This window comes from Clarias gariepinus, chromosome 24, assembly GCF_024256425.1.
Source record: "Clarias gariepinus isolate MV-2021 ecotype Netherlands chromosome 24, CGAR_prim_01v2, whole genome shotgun sequence".
NCBI classification, from domain to species: Eukaryota; Metazoa; Chordata; class Actinopteri; order Siluriformes; family Clariidae; genus Clarias; species Clarias gariepinus.
The window spans coordinates 9,479,088-9,500,643 of record NC_071123.1 but is presented as its reverse complement, the minus strand read 5'-3'; the positions used below and the strand labels follow the sequence as shown (position 1 = coordinate 9,500,643).

The following is a 21,556-nucleotide window of genomic DNA, read 5'->3' as shown; positions in this document are numbered from 1 at the left end:
AGAACACTGTTACCTTTAAAGGGGGATCCTAAGTCTCATGATCTATACATTTGACAGCTCCCAAGCATGCATAACATCTTCTGACTCTAAAAGCCTTATGTTTGCTGCTTTTTAAAGTGTCAGCATTCGATAATGAAACGATCGAATAATGTATGGTAATGTCTGCAAATCATGACTTTTTATGCTTTCGGCCAAAACATGATATTGATGCTAAAAAGTCTCTCACCAAGGTGTAAGATGTCATTTTCAGATGGGATCATACAGTATAACACCATTTTTCATAATACTTAATGCTTTTAGATCCTGATCCATGCATTTTTTTGTAAATATGCACGTTAATATTTTATCATATAAAAAAAACACATCTGCTAAATACAATTTTATGCCCTTTTATGTAGTGTCCATAATTATTATTTTTTTGTTTCAAATCTTGATCTTAATTGTCATTCAGGTGAAACTTTTCCCATTTAGGGAAAACATAAAAAGACATAAACCTGAAAAAGGGTATTATTCTAAATTGCTAAATTAGTAAGACATGAATTTGACATGGTTTGAAATAGCTTTTATAAAAAAGACAAAAACAAGCAGCAATTCTTACAGGTTATATGCTTCTAGTAACTTAAACCACTTTTGGTATCAATAAGGAAATATAAAAAAATGCATTTTAAATTATTATTGTTTGAACGCTGAAAATGGTCATTTTGGGGGAACATACAGTATAAAATCGTCTCTCCAAAACAGCTAAAGTTGGATTTTTTTTAAGGAAAGCAAGTTACTTGTCACTTTATACCAGTCACTTCCATGTTGCATAAATTTCAGAAGTAGCTCCTTTGCTACACACATTTTCTGTATTATATGTACAGTATAACATACATTTTAAAAAACAGCAGCAATACTGTGTTTTTTTTTATATCCTACATGAATAAAAAACAAAATCTGCTTCTCTTTGAGAATACATGAGAATACATACAATAAATGTACAGTAGGTTGCAGAGATACTGAATAGGAGGGCTAAAGCATAAGGACCTTGGAGTCACTATTCCAAAAGCATGAACTCCGTGTCATATTCTGTAGCATGCCATCTTACAGTCACAATTACCCAAACACACTGAAAAACAGACATTTGGTGCACTGAGGTTAGGAAATGTATTTCTGTGCTATTTTCTTTCCCTGCAACGGAGGTTGTGCTTTGCCGCTGTAGCCCCTTTATACCAGCCAGACCTGAGTTGCAGGTTATGAAGTAATCTTGTACTCAGGCATGACCGATTCATTCTGCTTTTGCATGCAGTTTGGGGTGAATGTGTTCCACCTTGGGCAAATATTCTAGTGATAGGTGAATGTGTGAAAAGAGCTAGTGTGTGCATTTTGTTTCTGGCCTGACACGTATTGCAGTATTTTTTTTCATACACAGCCACTTTTTGTGTATTTCATGTGTGTGTGTGTGTGTGTGTGTGTGTGCTGTCAACACACTAGCGACCTTCTTCACAAGTTGGCAGCTAAGCATTTCCCTTCTAAGAAACAGAAACCTACTGGGCAACTGAGGTACAGAACAAATTTCTCTACAATGCAGGACTTCATTTAGGTCCCCCAACATCCAGATTAACTCTTTCAGTGCCTCTTTCCATTGGTATGTTCGGAGAAATGAAAAAAAAGAAATGCTTCTGTTCTGAGCCTGTGAAAGTCTCCATTCTTCATTCCTTCTTGGGTACTTGCAGCATGCAGTACTTTTCATATTAAAGCTCGTTCATGCATGCACCCTTTCTGCGAAGCCCCTATATCAGGTGTCCTGACCAAGACTACTGACTGAGATTCATTTATTTATTTTTAATTATTCATCATTTTGTCTTTTCTTTATTCTAAATTTGCATTTCAATATAGACTAAACTGTCCGTGCATTCAAAACAAAACAAGAACAAAAAAAAAAAAACACACAACTGTTCATGGATTGATTAAATAAGTTTATTTTCATCACTTACATATATATAGGTTTACATCTCATATAACCCCAGCTGGAGTGTCACAGTAACTATATAGTAATAATAGTGTTTAATTGGACTTTTTTCTTGTTCTTTTAAATCACACTTGCTCTTAAAAATAAAATTCCCTTTAAGTTTCTGCTTGGCATCAGAAACAGGTTTTTTTTTATACACAACTCTTGTATGACAAGAAAGAAGAACACATTCTCGATACACACCATCAACTGCATGACTCTTCAATTAAAGCCATCTTGAAAAAAAAAAAGAAAATAGGTCTTGTTTATTACTGATGGTGATTTCATTTTGGCATTGTAATTCTCAAGCCTAGATCATCTAAAAAAAAAAAAAAGAAGAAGACTAAACATGTAGTTGAATATTTAATGTGACTAAATAGGTACAGGTCCTATAGCACATAATGCCAGTGTACAGCTACAGAATTAGGGACAAAAAATAAAATAATAAAATAAAACCCTGAACAAACCCTAATGTGCAAAATGCATAAATAAAAAGTGACATTTGATTGGTCTAGGAGGACTCGGGTGTAATGTAAATTCATGCCGTGCTGTCATTTGGTATGTGTGCATAAGCTGGTGTGCGTGCATGAGTATGAATGAGCACAGTTCCTTGAGATGATCCAGGCTTTTTTCAACAATAACAACAAACAGAGCATTATAAAAAGAAAAATCTAATATTCAGAAGCTTCTATTCCATGTGTAGAGATTTCTTAAAAATGCTAATACATAAATGAAAAATAAATACCTTGCATCAAAGCTAGTTTACAATATATATTAAAATCACTGCATAATTATTCATTTTTATAGTATCATCAGATATAAAACTAATATTTGTAAAAAGAACAGGGAAAAAAGACATCCTTAAAAGATGAATACAAAAAGCTTAATTAAAAATGAATTTGCATGTGTAAACACATTGGATTGGACAGAATCACATTCAGATAGCTTTTCACCTGGCGTGGTGAAAGCGCCGAGAAATAAACACGGCGTCCTGCAGTCCCAGTGACGAGTCAAAACTTTACAATACAGCTTTTTGCTTTTTTTTTCGATCTCTAGACAAATGACACTTCCCTTCAATCTATATCCAAGGTGCTATTTTTTCAATGTGAAAAAAGGCTAAACCTGTTGTTATTATTATTATTATTATTATGATTACTATAAGGATTTTTGTGACGAATATACGCTAAACTTAAAACAACTAAAACGGCAACGCAACTTGGCGTGAAAAATTTGAGATCATTGCTCTTATGAAAGCTTTGCCTTTGTTTCGAAAGGCTAAGTTGATTTTTTAAAAAATTGCATATTTTACAATAAACTGTATTTACAAATCATTCAAGAAACAGCAATAACTCATTTTCACGATAAAAACGGTAAACTCTAGTGGGTCTTTGTTCTTTTTCCCTTACCCAGGACGGCTTTAATAGGAAAGTGCTTCTCCTGATTTATACAAATACTTAATTCTATGTCTACTTGGTAGCATTTCAAACATTAAAAAAAAAATCACTATTTATGAAACTTATATTTTAGCGTCATTCTGTAAAAAAATCCCTAATTTTGACCTGTTTATAATAGCTAAGTTTATAATTACCAAATCTACAAATTCTTTCATTACGTGATCATAAAAACAGGAAGTGGTTAACACCTTCTTTTTATGTAATTCCAAAGTAATCCAATACTTAACCTAATATCAGTATATTCCCTTAACCTTTGAACGAAACCTTTTTTTTGTTGTTGTCAATATCTGTTTAACTTGTGACTAAGTTAGACGTATCACTATTCAAGCTCTTTCTTTCTCACATTCAGAAAGGGATATCAACTTCGGAACATTGGAATATTGGAACCCAGCATACAAAGACACCTATTCTCACACACCAGTGAGTGTTGAATCTTAGACTGAGCTGGCAGCTTGTAAAGAATCCCTCAAAGAACAGCATTATCACAAGCCACTAAAGACTTGATATTGTTTCTTTTTTTTTTTTAATCCTTGGCATGTTATTTGAAGTGTGAATGTTAGAAAGTCTGATGAAATTAAACGGATTTGCGAAGTTCATATTTACACTCCAGTGTTTCTCTACATTTTATGGCATTTCTTTTTCTTTTTTTTCCCTTTTTTTTTGACCCACACCTTGGGTTCCCTGTTTATGGATATTGTAAAAATTAGAGCGCACATATATTATGGGTGATTATGTAGTCTGATTGCATCATTTGACTGGCACTGGGTTACGACAGTAAGTGCTAAGACAAAGAAAGATTTAAGAAAACAGACAGAACAGACTTAAAGAAGATGACCAGGAACCAGACATCTGTCCATGCCGACGTTATTAAGGCGGGCTAAACCGTACAGCTATTTCCCCTTCGATGACTCTGAGATCACTGATTCCTTCATTACCATATTTACACAACCAATCAGTGAGCTCGTTTTGGCTGTAGGCGTGGTCAGTTCTGGGAATGTGATGCTATGGCACTTGGTGCAGATCGACAGGCAGCATGACAGGACAGAGTGCGTGTCCGTGTTCAGTAGTATGGCACTAAGGGGATTATTGAGCCCCTTTTTTAACCCTTCTGGTATCCCTACTGGCCTTCATTTGAGAGCTGCCCACCAGCTGCAGGATGACTGACTTGCCAGTGTAGCTTTACTTCACAGATTGCACTCCACTTCCCTAGTGGAATGTGATTGGGTCTCTTCAGCAAAGCAAGTTCAGTTTCCACCCAACAGACATGAAGAGCAGGGCATGAGTAAAGATGATGAGCAACGACGGTGATGATGGTGATGTGCAGCATATGTGTCGAGTGGGCCAGCTCCTCTTTCTCTTTTTTTCCCTCCCTCTCCGTCTCCCTTCTGTTCACCTCGCCCACTCCTCGGCTTGCTCTCAATCCTCCCACTCCAGACCTTCTCTCACTTGGTGACCTATGAAAAAGAGAAAGAGTGAGTGAGGGAGTGAGTGGCTTCCCAACAGGATGTTCCCATGCAATTATCACTTCGAAGCCACCGTACCATCTGTCCTCTGTTGCTTATGGGTCAGTCTGACAAAACTCTTTTTCAAAATCTTACACTGATCTTTTTATATTCTATTTTTACTTATTAGAAAAAAAACACCGGGGTCCCTTTTGTGGCTTTTGTCTTTACTGTCTACAATGTTTAAAAAGTCAATTTTTTTTGGCTCTTTTATCTTATTATGCTTGCAACAATGTACATTTTAAGCTTCATTAAACTGGCTTGAACTCAACACGAGTTAGAGCGTTGTGCCAAGAGCACTATTGTTGTCAGAATAATATCCCCCATGTGCATACATACCAACAGACACTATTCTAATATAATAACTGGTCCGGCCAAATTCGCTTTAACATCGGATTATGGGATTTAAAGCAATAATGCACATTTGTGTTAAATTTCCCTTAACTTCATTGAACTACAAAGCCTACTGTGCCTGGAATAAATTTTTTACCCTTATTGTCAACAATAAAAGCGTAAAAATGTATTTATATATACACTTGAAAAGGGTGCCATTTCTTACTGTAGGGGTTAGGATGTTTTTTTATTCTAATAGCACATGCCCATGAATAAATATATTTGAGGCCACACACTCACGCAAACTTTCTCATAACCACTTTTTTTACCCGTTTTGATATGCCTGAATGATACTAATGTACTAAAATTTTGGGGGAATTTCAAACCTGCTAAGAGTTAAACCATTGCTAAGAGTGCTGTAAGGTGTCATTTTATAAAAAAAAAAAAATGCTATGCCAGTTAGGAAAATGGTTGGCTTTTTTGAGGTTGGGAGCCCAGTATATTAGGTTTTCAAAGGGGTCCAGGATCTCCAATGGTACCCCGTTTAGCTCCTTACAAGATAACCTCAGTTAAAGACTCTCCTGAGAGACTTCAGACTTTCAAGAGCACATCCTGAGACTTGCTGTATTCCCTTGGAGAGGTACATAATTAGATCTGGGTTTATCTCATCTCTACAGCATCTAGATTTGCACCAGTAAAATGCTAATGGATCATAATTTCAGCACTGCAATTTTAGCAAATAGCTTTCGGCATTCCTTTGACTTACGCTTCAAATGCCATATGTTCTTGCTTTTCATTGTGTTGTGTGCAGTAGTTAGTCTAATGGTTGCCAATGGATATTTGCTCATCTTTTTATGAAGCACTGTAATATCTATGCAAGCCATGACTGAGAAGAATTAAACACTTGCAATTTAAGGGAAGAGAGAAATACCTAAAATTGGCAAATAATGCTGCAAAAAGGAGGGAGGATATCATGGGGTCCCTGCCTCTGATTTCAGCAAAGGAGAAATACGTCTCTGAAAACCATGTGCCATTTTTTCTATTGGGAAACAGGCAGCATCAATCTAGTTTCATTGCACCATTGCACTGCCTTTCCCCAAAACGATAACCTTTCAAACTAAAGTCACAACAACATACAAAACAGAAAGCCACCCCAGTAAAACCACCCTGATTCTGTTATTTTTAGCTGGGTACACCCAAACACCCATTGTAAAAAAATGTCTGTAATGCTGAAAAGCTCGACGTGGACAATTCCCTGCCTGTTGCTTTGTTTTCTTCTTCATTTTCTTCGATCTTTTCTTTTAAGTCAAGCAGGGGTTCTGGCAATTACACGCATTGGCACGAGTGAAGTGTGAGTGTGTGAGGTTGATAAGAGGAGGAGGAAGGGCAGGAATGTGCTCGTGAAAGGGTGCTAGATATCAGCTATTATAGAGAACAGCTGTGAGAAATGAGATCAATATCATTCCAGCTCAGTTTTATTCAATTCTTGTCTTTCCTACAGTCTTTACCCTCACTGCCGCAAACATATCAGGAGACTTTATGGATTCATTTTGACCTTAGTAAAGTTCTCTTTTCTTTTGTTGTAAAGATTAAATTCTATAAATATTAAATGGCTGTTTGTTCTCTCATCTTACTAATGGCAAAATGGGATCCGTTCTTTCCCCAGTTTCCTCTGGAGACCAACAAATGAATCATCAAATTCTTGCAAGTAAATGCCACTGAAATTACACACTGCCCTAGAAAATTACTTTGAAAGCTTTTTGAAACAAATTAAGTGACTCAGTGAAGTGCACTTTGACTCTGTCTTACCTTTACTGCAGACAGCGATTGGGCGAGCTGCTTCGTCCTTGAGAAACAAAAAGACAAAAGGCAAATATGATGAGATATGACAGATAACCATTACACACACGTTTTTCTTCATCTTTTTTTTACTCCTACCCACTCTTTAACCTTACCCTAAAAACATGCTCCCTTTTTAAAAAACCTCCTGCATTACAGCGTTATCCAACCACTTCTGTATACATAAGCATACATTAGTTTGTATCACACTGATTGACAGGGGAGACAGCTTGTTCCATCAGTCAGAATGCAAATTTTTTTTTTCTCTAAACTCCCCTAGACTCAGCAGAATCTAAACGTCAGATCCTCGAAGAATAAAGCAAGTGGTTCTTTGCGCCCATTTATCACAAATATAAAATTCGCTGATACTTCAGGTTCAACAGAATTCATTTGCATTTTAGACAAACTCCACCATATGATTCAATGTACACTATTTCTTTAGATGGTTTGTTAAATATTAATGTAAAATTGACTCACATTTGTTTAATCATCTTTATCTTACTGGCAAATTACATCCATTTACTGTACCTCTGAGGGCCCTTAACAATGCCACGGCGGCAAAACTGATGGGATGGATGAGTCTCACACGTGTATTTGTGTATGTGTGTGTCTGTGTGTGAGTGTGTGTCTGTCTATGTGACCGTGAGTGCATCTGTGAGCAATTTGTGTCTTACTCTGTTCTATAAATGGCTCCCTTTCAGCCAAAAAAAGACTAAACCCAAGAAATAATAAGTCACAGACTAGGAGGCACAGAAATAGCTGACATCGTGCGAGTGAATGCTGTTCATTCTGCTACTTGTTTTTATTTATATACCATGAGGTGCTGTGGTGTTTGGACCAGGACATTGGCATTGCTGCGGGTGGTGGGGTAAGGCCTCAGTGGATTAGACTTCTTTGTCAGACGCATCCCATCTACTTCTACTGTATGAACTTTGAAGGCCAGGTCATTGAGCTCTTCTATCATGACGAGGATTGACTTTTTTCGTGATGTGTTCAGCATTGGTTTTCCAGGACAGACTGGGCTTTGATCCCGGTGGACGTGGGCGGGTCTTGAGTGCCCATGATAATATGACAGGTTTACTGGTGTAAAGCTGGTGATTGATGTTGCTCAGTTCACCTGGTGTTGATGTTAATGTAATATACCGATGGGCCTGAAAAATGTATACACACTTCAACAGTTGTTATCTATGCCATTTTTTAAGACTCGATTGAATTATGGCAGCAATGTGTAGTATTATGTTTCCTCTAAAGATGTCAGAAGTTGCACCATCGTTGATGCTTGAGGCATATACAATATTTTTCATGCTGAAGTATGTATACATTGCTTGGGCCCCCTATATATCTATATAGATATAGATAGATAGATAGATAGATAGATAGATAGATAGATAGATAGATAGATAGATAGATAGATAGATAGATAGATAGATAGATAGATAGATAGATAGATAGATAGATAGATAGATAGATAGATAGATAGATAGATAGATAGAGAGAAAGAAAGAGAGAAAGAGATGCTAGGTCACCAAGGATAGCAGACTGAATCCTTAGAAATAATCATGAATTGTGAACTAAAGGCTTGGATGGGCAAACATTATTGTGAGGCTTTCTTTGTAAACTGATTGTGATCTCCCGTACATTTTTCATCCCTAACATTTTCTCGGGAGGGGATTTAAAAGGTCATGACATTTTTTTTTTTTGGAAAACTGCATGTTATTGTTGTTATGTTTACTCCCGCTGATATAAGCATACAGTACTGTACAGGGACATTTTAGGCACAAATGTGCCCTTAAAAGTCTACTAGTGCCTTAAATAGTGCCCTTTAAAAGTATCCTTTGACTGAAGGTATTTTTTGTCTGGTTAGTTTCCCTTTCATTTCTACAAACATTTTTTTTTATCCTATTTATTACAGCAGCTTAGGAAAAGAATGACAGCCTTGTTGACAATGTATGGCGTAAGAATGCTTATCTATGAATGCCACAGTCACTGTACTGGAGTTCTTCAGAAATTGTTGCGTTCTCAGGAAGCGTGCCATGCTCTTTGCGGTATATTGGGTATTCACAGCTACTGAATGTCACCCGCTTTAATGTGGTTGATACACAGGATGCGATGCTGTCTGGCCACTAAGCCACAGTGCACAATGATGTGGTGGTACACAGACCGCAGAAGGAGGTGCTACGTACTGTAGAAGTCTCCATGAGGGAATTGTTAACTTGTAATGGCTACATATTACATCCTTACAAGTTTAATACACCATAGTATATAAAGGAAATTTAAAGGAAAACTTCATGAGTAAGGGCAAAAATGATTGACTTTGAACTCATTAAATATAAACAAAAGTTGGAACAGAGTGTGTGCTAGACACAACATACAACTACTCTGCCATCACAGAGCTGGATTACTGATTCTGCCTGATTAGTTCAACTGGTTTAAGCCCAAGTTCTATCGTGGGAAAGTAATGAGCTCTGGCCTTCTGGGAGTCCGTAGACAGCTACAGACGGTAAGAGTGCCACCCCACCTAAAAATGTCTCCAACCAGACTGAGAGGAAGTCATTTCTAAACGGAAGCAAACACAGGAAGCTGGCACGATAATAGAAAGGAGAGTCATATCTCCTGCTCATGGATCTGAAATTCTGCTTGTCTTTGCCTTTTAAGGCACTGTGATGCCCACATCCAAGCCCTCGGGGATATGCGTTTTTGCAACGCGCCATTTTTATTTGATTGTAAACATGGCAAGCTGTAACTTTCTACACATGATCCAAGTGAACAAGCGGTGAATTGTGATACTGTGTGCGTGAAGAACAGCTTCAGTCAGCACTGCAGATTTGCTGACTTAAACCACTTTCTCCATGATTCTTGTTTTACTAGACAAAATGTCACCCAGTGCATGAGCCTGAGATCAAACGTGTGTTTTTTTTCTGACTAGTTCCAGGTGAGCTCAAGGGCAGCTGTTATCTATATTTGCCGTTGCTTAAGCTGAAAATTGTCCTTGTTAATATACTGGCCTCTCAAACTACTAGCGCTTTTTTTTTTTTTTTTTTTTTTTTTTTTGAGTCTGTCATCTGTGCTGCAGAAATCTCTTTGTTTCGACAGAGGCAGATTTTAATCTTTCCCTTATCCCGTTTTTCCACTCGTTCATCCTCTTAGATTAACTCGTCCACCTGAGGCCATTCACCAGTCCACAAGCACTGCCAATATCACCATAATCGCCATGGCAACAGCCGTTTTTTTTCCTAGACGCCCGTTATTATTTGATGATAATGAAAAATTACCCATTCGCTTCTCGGCGCTTGGGTAGAATCGAGGGTTCAATGGGATGGAAATAAACGTGTGTATGGGGTGTTGCTTTCCATAAAGATATAACACATAGTATTAATATGTTTATGATCGAAAAACGATTATGAGTCAAAGCGAAGGCACTTACAGTCTCTCTGCTTTTTCCCGGTCGTCAAGGAAGAAGAGGGCTGTGGCGAGGAAGAACATCCCCCCGAGGACGATGACGAAGGGGCAGAGCATGAGGGCGTAGCCTAGGCTCAGGAATGACCACAGCACTGACGTTGCATACCTCTCCTGCAGAGCGTCTGATATCTTAGGAACACACACAGACACACAGACACACAAAGAATATATTTTAGAAAACAATAGCATAGCAGACAGCCAGTCATCCATTAAGATGATTTCTGTATATGGTTCCAATAGACCGAAGCGTGTCTTTAAGTATGTAGACGCAATATATTTTGTATGGCATTGAATTAATGCCATTCACAAGATATTAAGCTTTTAATCATAAATTAATAATTAAAAGCTTATAATTGGACAGAGTTACAAACACATTCCTTAATCCATAACAAGGTTACGCAAACATGATTACAATTATGCTCAGGTCCCTAAAACACAGGTTTCCAAATTATGAAAGTGTTTTGCATGTTTCCCACCATGCGTCTGCTTTGTAACGCTAACCATCCAATGCTAAGGAGTGATACTGAGGATCTTCTCACCCTGTCCAACCTGTACTGCTAATCCGCTAGCAACAGCGATGAAATATGGCTCCCCCTGGGACGAGAAGGACTGCTGAGCATATGCACTTAGAAATAAGCGAGTGTTCTTTGGAAATTGAGCCTGCTGCCAAAATCACGCTGTTAGTCATTTTAACAGGGCGAGAAGCCTAGGGTGAGATCCTGAGATTATGTAGGGCGTGCAGAACTATTATTATTTTTAAATAATGTCAATAATTTGTAGATTATCGGCGATAGCTGACCTTATTACACCGCCACCCACTAAGCCCAGAGCGATTTCTTCGCACACAAGCAGGTATCCCTAATGAAGTGGCGCATATATATTTTTTCACCATGTGAAATGAGGCATCGTTAATATCTGGTGTTCTTGATAACTAACTGCAGAATAAATGTCCTCGACAAACCTCACAGGTTTTTCAACGCTTGAAATACTAAGAATTGAGCCTTCTGTGTCGAAAAAAGAATCTTTCACTTGTCCATTCTACATCTTGGGAAATTACTATGCGGTTGTCAAGATCTGATCACACCAGTGTGGTTTTCTCAAGTCAAATTTGGACCTGCGTGTCCGTGTTTCTGCAATTCACATTTGTCCGGAGCTTGGAGCATTTCCGTGAGTTCTGTGCGTCACTGTTCCCCTTCACACCAGCGTGTTAGACTCTGGCGTGAAATAGCTGAGTCATATTTGACGTGGGATGCTTCTCCGATCGCTAGCGAAGGATGATACGCTGCAAAGCTTTCTTTTGCATCACTAGCCGTGACTATGCGCCCTTATCTGAGGGGTAAGACAGGATTTTGCGCAAACTGCATCAATTTTAAACTTCCTAAATCAATATATTTGATGGATCTTCCGCAAAAATTAATTGCTTTAAATATCAGATTCGGTGGAAAGTAGCAGATCAGCAAAACTGGATTTAGACGCTCTTGATTTCAACTGTGAAACCGTGTAGACGATTCCGAATATGTCAGTATGCATTCAGATTTTAAAAAAAGCTCTCTCTAATGTCGATAATTATTCATTTGTACTAGAACAAATCAGCCCCATTAGCGGATTAAAGCTTTCGTGTTCTAAATAAATAAAGCCTTTGGACTTGTTCTGGCAGCTACATTAAAAGGTCTCAACATGCCTGGTCTTACCATGTAATAAAACTTTCTAACCCTAGAGGCGGTACATGGCTTGTCATTTTAATGATTAGCAAGCCGAAGGCCTGATTAATTCTAAACGCTGGGAGTCCCCTAAGGCTTACACACTAGAGTAATTCCAATATTGTACTATGATTGAGAGATTGTGTTGTACAAACAGCTTATTACAGGCATGTCAGCCTCACCTGAGGGTTCATATGTCTGAGGGAGTGTGATTATGTGTGTGTTTTGATCGTTTCTGTTCATGGCAGTGTTTCCCTCACTTGCAGTGTGTCCTACATTTTTTGAGGGACTGTGTTTATCAGAAGGAATTTCAGAAGAACAATAGCCTTGACCTTAAGGAAATGACTCTGGTCAATAGCATGCATGGCAGGGGTGACGAACTTATCAAGAGCTTGTACAGGAGTTGCTGTTTAACTTGGAAAAGCCTCTAGCATTCATCTGCAGAATCCCGGGAATACTGAACAGGAGTCGAAGGAAAGTCTGGCTCAATGCTGTGGTGTTTTTTCCTCCCTGTTCTAGTGGAAGTACCGGTTTACTAATTCCGTTTGTTTTCCACTAGCGGCCTTAATCTCACTTTCTTCCCAGAACACTTCCTTTGAGAGCAAGCTAAACCTAATGGCCCTTGACGTAAAAAGCGTGGTGAGTGGAAGGACCTATTGTCTTACATCGGTGGTCAAAGAGCCGAAGGGGAATGGCTTTGTGTCTTTATGTCCGTAAACATGCCAGTAAATGGCATTCTGAAAGTACATGTTTCCTACTGGGAAGAGGTATGATTAAAAAAAAAATAATAATAATTCCACGTCTGTTAAAGATGGATTTTAAGGTGCAAGGTGTCTATAGATCTACGATCTATTAAACTACCTGCGCCTTGATCATTTGTTTGGTTTGTATTCTAGTAATTTAATGTGGAAAGTAACAGTGTGCACACTCCTTACAGTGCATTTTTTTCACTGGTCACGGGAAGCCTGGAGTGTATCCCAGGAGACTTCAGGCACGAGCTGGGATACACCCTGGACAGAGTGCCAACCCATCGCACTGAAAATTTGGGAACACCAATTGGTCTACTCCTCATGTCTTAAGAAACCGGAGTACCTGGAGGAAATCCACCAAGTATGCAAACTTCACACACACCTTGGAGGTGACAGGCCACAGTCCTATCCATTACGCCACCTTGCCTACAGTGCATTTATTTCCCCTTAACAGGGAAAGTATATAACAATAACGTATAGTAAACGTGCTTGGGTTGAAAACCTCTGCACTGCTGCATTGCTGCACCAGACTTAATGTAATTTACATGCGATCGATCGTGAGTTTTTCAGAGCGCAGGAGCGGTTTTGTATGTGAATAGTAAGTGTGGAGATTCCTACAGTACTTACCAGGCCTATGAGATACGGACTGCCTGCATCCCCTAGCAAATGGGAAGTGAAGCCCTGAAATGCGACAGCCGTGGCTCTTCTGGTCGGTACGACAACATACTGTAGGGAGAAATAAAGGGAAGAGAGACGAAATAGTAAAGGTCAGGAGGCCAGGGTGTAATATCATAAATCCTTACTGAAGTGAAATACAAAAATTCCAGAAGATGAGTGGAGCCCGAGTGTGCTGTAAAGTGTTAGCACCACTCGCTCTCTTAGCACACACACACATATACTGTATATACTCGCACACTCAGCAGACTAGAGTCTCTGCAATTTGCAGGAAGTCCTATTTCATTTAGCTCAGCCGCCCTAATGATCTTTCTCTCTCTCTCTCTCTCTCTCTGGCTCCTCGGTCGATTCCTCACTTCCTTCACCCCGAAAAAAAAAACACCCTCTCATCTCGATAGTTATTCCATTTTAATTTTCCACAAGCACAGTTCAAATTAAGCCCAATCAGATACAGCAATTATACCTTGGACCCCACCTAGCCTGTTGCAGCCCTCCGTGCATTCACAATAAGACACATACCTGTACCACAAAAAAAAAAAAAAACGCTAACTTTATATCAGTAACAGGGGATAAACCCGGGCTTATGTACGTACCATTAAAATATCTGCTGTGATGGCCCAGTTTAGGAAAAGTAGAGTCTCTCCTATGAAGATGCAGATCTACAAAGAAGAGAATATGTATTAATCATCATTTATTTCGTCACACATACACACACACACACAAAAAATCATCACATTAAAATAGAAAAATGTCTTTAGGTCAGGTTATTGTGGGTCAAAGATGAAATTAGCTACAGTACTCTCTTCCACCAAATTAAAAAAGAAAAAAATGCTTTGGAATGGGAAAACATGCAATTACAGTAGGTTGCGGCTGCATTATTTGGAAATGTAATACTCAATTTTAGAGCAATTGAGCATATTGAGTTATTTTATTTTTTTTTTTGCTTTTTTTCCCAGACCATAAAACAGAGACAGACTCCCCATACTGTCTACTGTCCACCAAGAAGCTGAACTTTGCATTTTGTTAAAAGTTCAGTTATTTCAACATCCGTCTCCTTTTCAACAGTCTCTGGAGAGAGAGCAAGTGTGTGTGTGTGAGAGAGAGAGAGAGAAAAGAAGCCCTTATAGCACAGCACGTACAGTAACAAGCGTTTAGTTCCATCTGCTACCCCGGCTGGGTGAATTGCTTAACGTCAAATTAAAATGCAAGTGTCAAATTTTGTAAGTGATCGGCGTGTTGCATCCCTGAGCTCCAGACACGGCTGGCGGAATGCCTGGTGTTTGTGGAATTAAACTGGATGAATTTGTAGGGCCTGTATCGGAATGTGACCGAGGACATGGTCATTTCTGAAATCGAGAATAAGATGTTCATCTTCTGTGCGTGCACATGATAAATAGGATTGAGACCCTGTGACTGACATAGACAGAAAGACAGAGACTGTAATCCCTGTTGGACTCCAGTGAAAGGACGAAGGCTGATCAGTGTGTCTGCAGACAAGATGGCAGCTGTCCCTGCTGGACATCCATCCTCTTCCCTCTCTCTCTCTCTCTCTTTTAATCTTACTTCCCTCATTTACTAGGTCTATCTCTCCTGTCCGTACACATTCTTCGACCCCACATCTGTCACCATAACATTTCATTCGCTGTTAGAATGTCTGGATTCACCGTCTAGGATTTTTATTATGGCTGTAAACCTTCAGCTTCTACACTGACTTCTTCAGGGTTCTTAGAATGGTAACAACAGTTTCAGATTTTAAAGGCTTCTACCTAAAAATACTTTTTTTTTTTTCTAAAAGGGAAACTGTTTAAATTAGGGAACCTATGGCTTCAGACGAAAGGGTTCTTTAGAGCACCGGTTCCCCACCCTTGTCCTGGAGAACTCCCTCTGCACATTTACTGTGTAGTTAACTAATTAGGTAAACAGGACAGGGGGTACTCCAGGACCAGGGTTGGAAACCTTTGCTTAAGAGCTTTTTTTTTTTTTGCTGCAGTTGTGCAAACCTCAACCCATCACTCTGAAAGTCCAAGCAGTGTCTAAAGCAGGAATCAAACTCTGTTTATTAGGAGTTATCCAATAATCATTGTCAATATTTTAGGCAGGGGTTAAAGAAGATTAAAAACAATATCCTTAATCAAGATGAGAAAACTCAAACCAGAGTCCAAACCAGGAGAACTTAAAAACAAGCCTAGGACTTTGATAAGGCTTTGCAACTGGATAGATAAAAAAACAGGGTTTAAATAGATAGACAGATAGTGAGGCAGGGGAGGAGATGACTTAAATCGAAAACAAAGCACAGACAAATAAGCATGTGACATGGAAACATAAAGACAGCATGGGAACTGATAGGGGGAATCCGTTGCATTTATTACTGAGCTCTTGATTAGTTATTCCAAACCAATTAAATCAACAAATCACAAATTTATTATATCAACTTGAATCTAATGACGATGTTAATTAAAATGTACTCTACCAGTGAAAAGGTCTGCAGTACAAACTCTATGACTTAAATAAATAACTACAATATTAAAGTCAAGTAAATAAATGGTGAGTATTAAAGTTAATAAAAAAAAATTAAATCAAGGCTAAAGTTTAATATTTGTCGTTGTAAATTTTCTTTTGCACTTAAAGGGGTCTAGAAAATTTGTAAGTTGGAGCACTTTACGAACGTATGATCTTTGCATCGGTGAAAAAGTAAAATATTACTTTAATATAAGTTTAATATGCAGTGAGTCTTTTGCAGAGGAGAACATTTTAAATTATATACTGTATATATTATATACTGTATATATTATTATAAATTTACTATTACATGAATATTTATATGACATGCAGAAGAAACATCTTACATGAAGGTGCAACTTAGTCATAAAGCACTGCTGGTTGTTTTTCATGTAAGCCATTTTCTTTACCTTGTTTGGCTCAGCTGGAATTTTTGTGGTTTGTGGCAGTGAAGGCATCTGTGTTGATGTGGGTGTAGTGGCACTACAGGATGTGTGGCATTCAAACTCTACCTCAACTACACGTCCAGGTATTTCCACCACCACACGACTAATCTACTCTAAACCAGGAAGTGTCAGCAGCGGTACTACAAGGGGTGTCAATCGGTTTCACTCACAAAACATTTCACCACCAAGTCCAAGTTTGACCTGAACACCCCTTGTACTGTATATTTAACATCAAGTCTTAGTCATGGACAGTTACGTTTTTGCGATTTTGCAGAATCTTATCAGTTCTGTTGCAACACTTTTCTCCCTTTTAGATGACATAATGCATGATGTTTGTTCTGACTACACCACTGCCTGATAGTTTCACTATCTTTCCTAGGTATAATGCCTAAAATATAATGTGACAGCAACCTGCATTTCATCTTTCATGTTCTAAAACAAGCTGTGAGATCAACCAGCTGGTTTAACCTACAACATCTCACACTAGAGCTTATTATGATGATAATGGGAGTCTATAATGTTGAAACAAAGAAGTTTCATAATATAAACTTTCCAGTTACGTAGAATCGGTCTCAGGCCCGACTGCATCTCTACATGATACTCTTAGTCGATCAATAATGGAAGACTTACTTCCTTACCCCAGGAATGACCTTATTTCAGTTCACAAGAGGGACAAGATAATGAGTTGGGAGTGGGTGTTGAGTGCCAGAGAAAATCACTGCTGAATGTCGGACGAGAAAAGCCTTAACAGAGCTCGCAGTTACATGCCAGTGTTTGTTAACTCTTTAGCATCTCATGTCTATAAGTACTTTAAGTGTGCACTTACGTAGGCTCCTACAATGCTCTTCTTGGCCACGACGAAGATAAGGCAGATGAAGATGGCTGAGCCGAGCATGCTGACAGCACACACCAGGGGGTCGGCGCGTTCTGTCTTCTGTCGGCAGAACCGTGTGGTCGCGGCACCGATCACGACGCCGAGGAGACCCGTCACACATGTGATGACCCCGAAGATCAGACTAGACAGAAAAAAACAGAAAGGCATTATTTGCCAATATTTACACTGGTGTATGGTGATTTCTCAATATGAGATGTAAAGGAGCAGATTATATTTTTGAAATGATTATTCCCCTCCAACTGATTATATAGTTTTCTAAAGTACAGTATCTTTTAATGTAGACCTATAAAAACTTTTAGGGGAATTAAAACTTCCAAACAGAGACATTTGACAATTAAAAAAGAACTGACAGGTTTGTACATTTGGCCTAAATAGCCTTAAAATAGAAATGTACTTAGGGATAGTGTGAGGTATAAATTATCTGTATTAATAATTATGTACTATAAATGTCAGATCCTTAGAAACCAAAATAAAATAAACGTGTGTGTGTGTGTGTGTTACCTGTCTTTGCTCACTGCAGTCTCCTGCACCTCCTGTGCCCTGACCAGGTACTGAGGGATCCATATCCCGAAGGCCCCCGTCGCAAACGACACAGCGGCTGACCCCAGAGATGAGAATATGTAACTTCGGCTGAAGGGGACAAAAATGCATTGATCAGTGCGTTATGTTTTCTAAATCATAAAGTAATTTCCATAAAGTACGTCACCTGTGTGCTTTTTTTTTTTTTTTTTACTCCAAATTCCTTCAGTGTTAAACCAGATAAAGAACAGAAGGTGAGTCTTACTTTTTGAGAAGAGCTTTCATGTCGCAGACCCATGTGGTTCGTGTCCGGCTGGTCGACGGGTCCACGATGCCTCTTTTGGGTTCGGGGACGAAGAACAAGATGAGAATTCCAGCAGTCACCCCTAACACTGGAGACACCTATAGATGAAAAAAAAAACAGGGAGCGGCTCTTTAGTCACAAAAACCTGCTTCATTGGAACATTGGTTTGAGTGTTGGTTCTTGTTAAAAGGTTATAATGATTGAGTTTCCAGGCTACTTTGTTTTTTTTTTTTTCTTTTGTGCAGCTTCTGCACGCGTGTGATGCTTGGTGATGCTGAAGCTGTTTCTTATTCGTCTGCGTTTCTCCTTCCATGTGCGTTTATGTGTTGTGGGGAGCAGCTGCAGTCCACTAGGATGTGCGTGTTATCTCCTTTATCGTCTTTCTGACGTCTTACCCAGCAGTGTGTGTCTGAGTGTGTGAGCATGTGTGCACTGCTTCCTTGGTGACAGAGAGGTTCATCCCTTTTAAAAGCAAAAGCAATTCTGTCTGTCAGATTGGATTCTTCGACAAATGCTTTATGCTACCGTATTTGTTCCCAGGTGTGCGTGTGTGTGTGTGTATGTGTGTATATGTGGTATGTCCTCTCACTTATTTGCTGTATTATGAATCTGTATAGCAGACAATAAGAAAAAGCAAGTCAGTGCCATCCACTTGACTGCACCCGTCTGATGCATTAAGCCGTGCTCCCGAAGAGGAGCTTCATGCTAAGCTGGATTTATTTCACCTTCATTTGAAACAGCTCACAGTTTTAGAGAAACGCTCTGTTCCGAACTCAGGAACCCTCTCATTAGCCCATACATTAGAAACTGCACTGGATAAGCATTAAAAAATTGCCAACTCATTTTCACTTTACTTTCCTGATCACCTACTCACTCATCGTCTATACCGCTTTATCCTGTATTCAAGGTCGCGGGGGGCCTGGAGTCCACACAACCATAGACACACTCACACCCTTATTCACACACTATGTCTAACCCAAACACTGGAAGTGCAAGGCGACAGTGCCAACCACTACACCAACCACTACCCTGATCAAGGAGTATTTATGTGGTATCCTGTTAATCCCATGGCTAGCATTTGGGCCAGATTAACTGGTCCGCTGTCAATGCTTTTCCACCATGGCATGGTACATTATTAATCCAAATATACTACTAGTGTACATGTACTGTATATGGCCATACTTTTGTATATGGCCATAATTTTTATCCAGAGCGACTTACATTTTTATTTCATTACACATCTGAGCGGTTGAGTGTTAAGGGCCTTGCTCAAGGGCCCCATAGTGGCAATTTGGTGGTTGTGGGGTTTAAACCTGAGATTTTCCGAACCGTAGTCCAATGCCTTAACCACTGAGCTACGATGATGCAAATGTTTGAAAGCAGGCTGTATGTCTGTGAATGATGATACCGACTGAGGAGGTTCGAGAAAAATGCTTTAACAGTGATTACACCACTATTGACGATCGATATTTCATTATGTCTAGAATTGTGTGTTTTTTTTTTTAAATGGTTGTCTAGAGTGGGCGCGTCTGTCATCTACTACATGTGACCGTTCAATCACCACTCTTTAAGCTCCACCCACATGTCTACAGTATATGCAAAACTTTCAGTAACCAGACTTAGCAAAGGAGATGTGTGTATCGTGACGTACCCCATTCTAAAGGGTATAAAAGTCAAGGCCAAAGGTTCTGACTTCTGAATCATGAAAAACATATTCGGACTCATTAGAAAGTAAAAACAAAAACCTAAAAGAGAGAGGAAGGTCAGGGTGCAGATCCCACGTTCCCAGCCTGGACCAAAGCGGAATGAATATCAAACAGTATAAACTTTGTCTTCCTATATTCCTTTGTGTTTCTCTGCCTGGAGTTATTCCCCACTAAGAAAGGAAGACCACTTAGTATAGAGGATGCCTGCAAAACATGTGTAAAACATCACAATGTTTTTCTCCTCCAAAGCCGGATAAGGCACTTTGGGAGCCCGTGTTATTTTTCTACGTCTTTCAAGCACTGCTTAATGATTCACCACCCACCTCTTAAACCTTTTCCATCCCCTTTTTTGAATTTCAGCAGACGTTTTGGCACATGGTCGCTCTTGAACAATGCAACTGTCTGCTCCTGTTTGGACTAACCCTCTTTCGAAAAACAAGCAGCCGAACGACATTAGTGAGAGACCAATATAACTGTCATATAATCCAAAAGAGGCCTCTTCTGTCGGGTTGATGACCTCTAATGGCGCTTCTTAATTCTGTGTGGAGTTCTGACATGTCTTTAAAAGCATGGCCACACACATGCACACACACACACACACACACCACGGTTACTTCCAAGCTTCGTAAGCAGCTACAATTGGGTACACCTGTAAACTTTACCTGTTAAAGTTTATGGAATGTTATGACACAAAAAAAAAGGAAAAAAAGGCGTAGACCCTCTTAGTTTCAAGTGAAGGAAGAATCTGAGGCATTTCCATGGGGGCCTCTTTTCTTTACAAAGTTCTGTTCTGAGGTTTATCTTTCCCCTCATTTCACCGCTTGCCTGAGCACACCCTATAGTCCTCTCCGTCCTCACAGAAGGAACATTCAATGTCCACTTAAGCACCTGAATAAGTCCAGCATTACACAGAAGGTATTCAGGGTGTTGTTTTCCAATGAGAGTGCTGTGATATATCTAGGGTATTGGAAAAAAAAACTGAAACAAACCTGTCTTTGTATGTTCCCCCAGCTCAATCAGAGAATAGTGAAAGGCTATATTCGGTGGAAGGGAGTGCTCGGACCTGGGCACGGCATTAGGGGGAGATGTGATATGTTTGGTGTGTGAGGTACCTTGGGGACATGGCACTAATATTAAACTAAAGTGCCTTCATTTGCTTGGCTGTCAGTGCTGTTTATACTGTAGGGCTGCAAAGTCTGAAGAGGTATTGAGGGATTCATCTACCTGCTATGCTCTTTTCAGCATGTTACGTATTTATATCCTTTATATTACTTTCATTTTATATTTACTTATATACACTAAAAAGATAATTCTAGTTTAAAGAAGGATAGTTGGGATAGTTCTTACTTACCCTTAGAGCCCAGTGCCAGTCCTGCGCCAGATCTTTAGCACTGGATCCCAGGATGTAGCCAAGACCACTAGAAAAAAGGGAAATAGGGTTATGTACACAGATTGTACTGTATATTAATTAAACCTCTTGAATCAG

At 39.2% G+C, this 21,556-nt stretch overlaps 1 protein-coding gene across 1 annotated transcript in view; it reads right to left on the bottom strand.

Annotated features, from left to right (window-relative positions):
• Positions 1–3,020: 3,020 nt before the first annotated feature.
• The window catches only part of spns2 (SPNS lysolipid transporter 2, sphingosine-1-phosphate), a 66,622-nt gene continuing 48,086 nt past the window's right edge, over positions 3,021–21,556 (bottom strand). The window contains exons 5-13 of the mRNA XM_053485287.1: positions 21,422–21,488; positions 18,326–18,462; positions 18,043–18,171; positions 17,473–17,662; positions 14,295–14,360; positions 13,654–13,752; positions 10,543–10,706; positions 7,089–7,125; positions 3,021–4,898 (exon numbers count right to left, since the gene is read on the bottom strand). Coding sequence (XP_053341262.1) covers positions 4,887–4,898; positions 7,089–7,125; positions 10,543–10,706; positions 13,654–13,752; positions 14,295–14,360; positions 17,473–17,662; positions 18,043–18,171; positions 18,326–18,462; positions 21,422–21,488 — 901 coding nt within the window. The 3' untranslated portion in view covers positions 3,021–4,886. The remainder of the gene's footprint in view (positions 4,899–7,088; positions 7,126–10,542; positions 10,707–13,653; positions 13,753–14,294; positions 14,361–17,472; positions 17,663–18,042; positions 18,172–18,325; positions 18,463–21,421; positions 21,489–21,556) is intronic.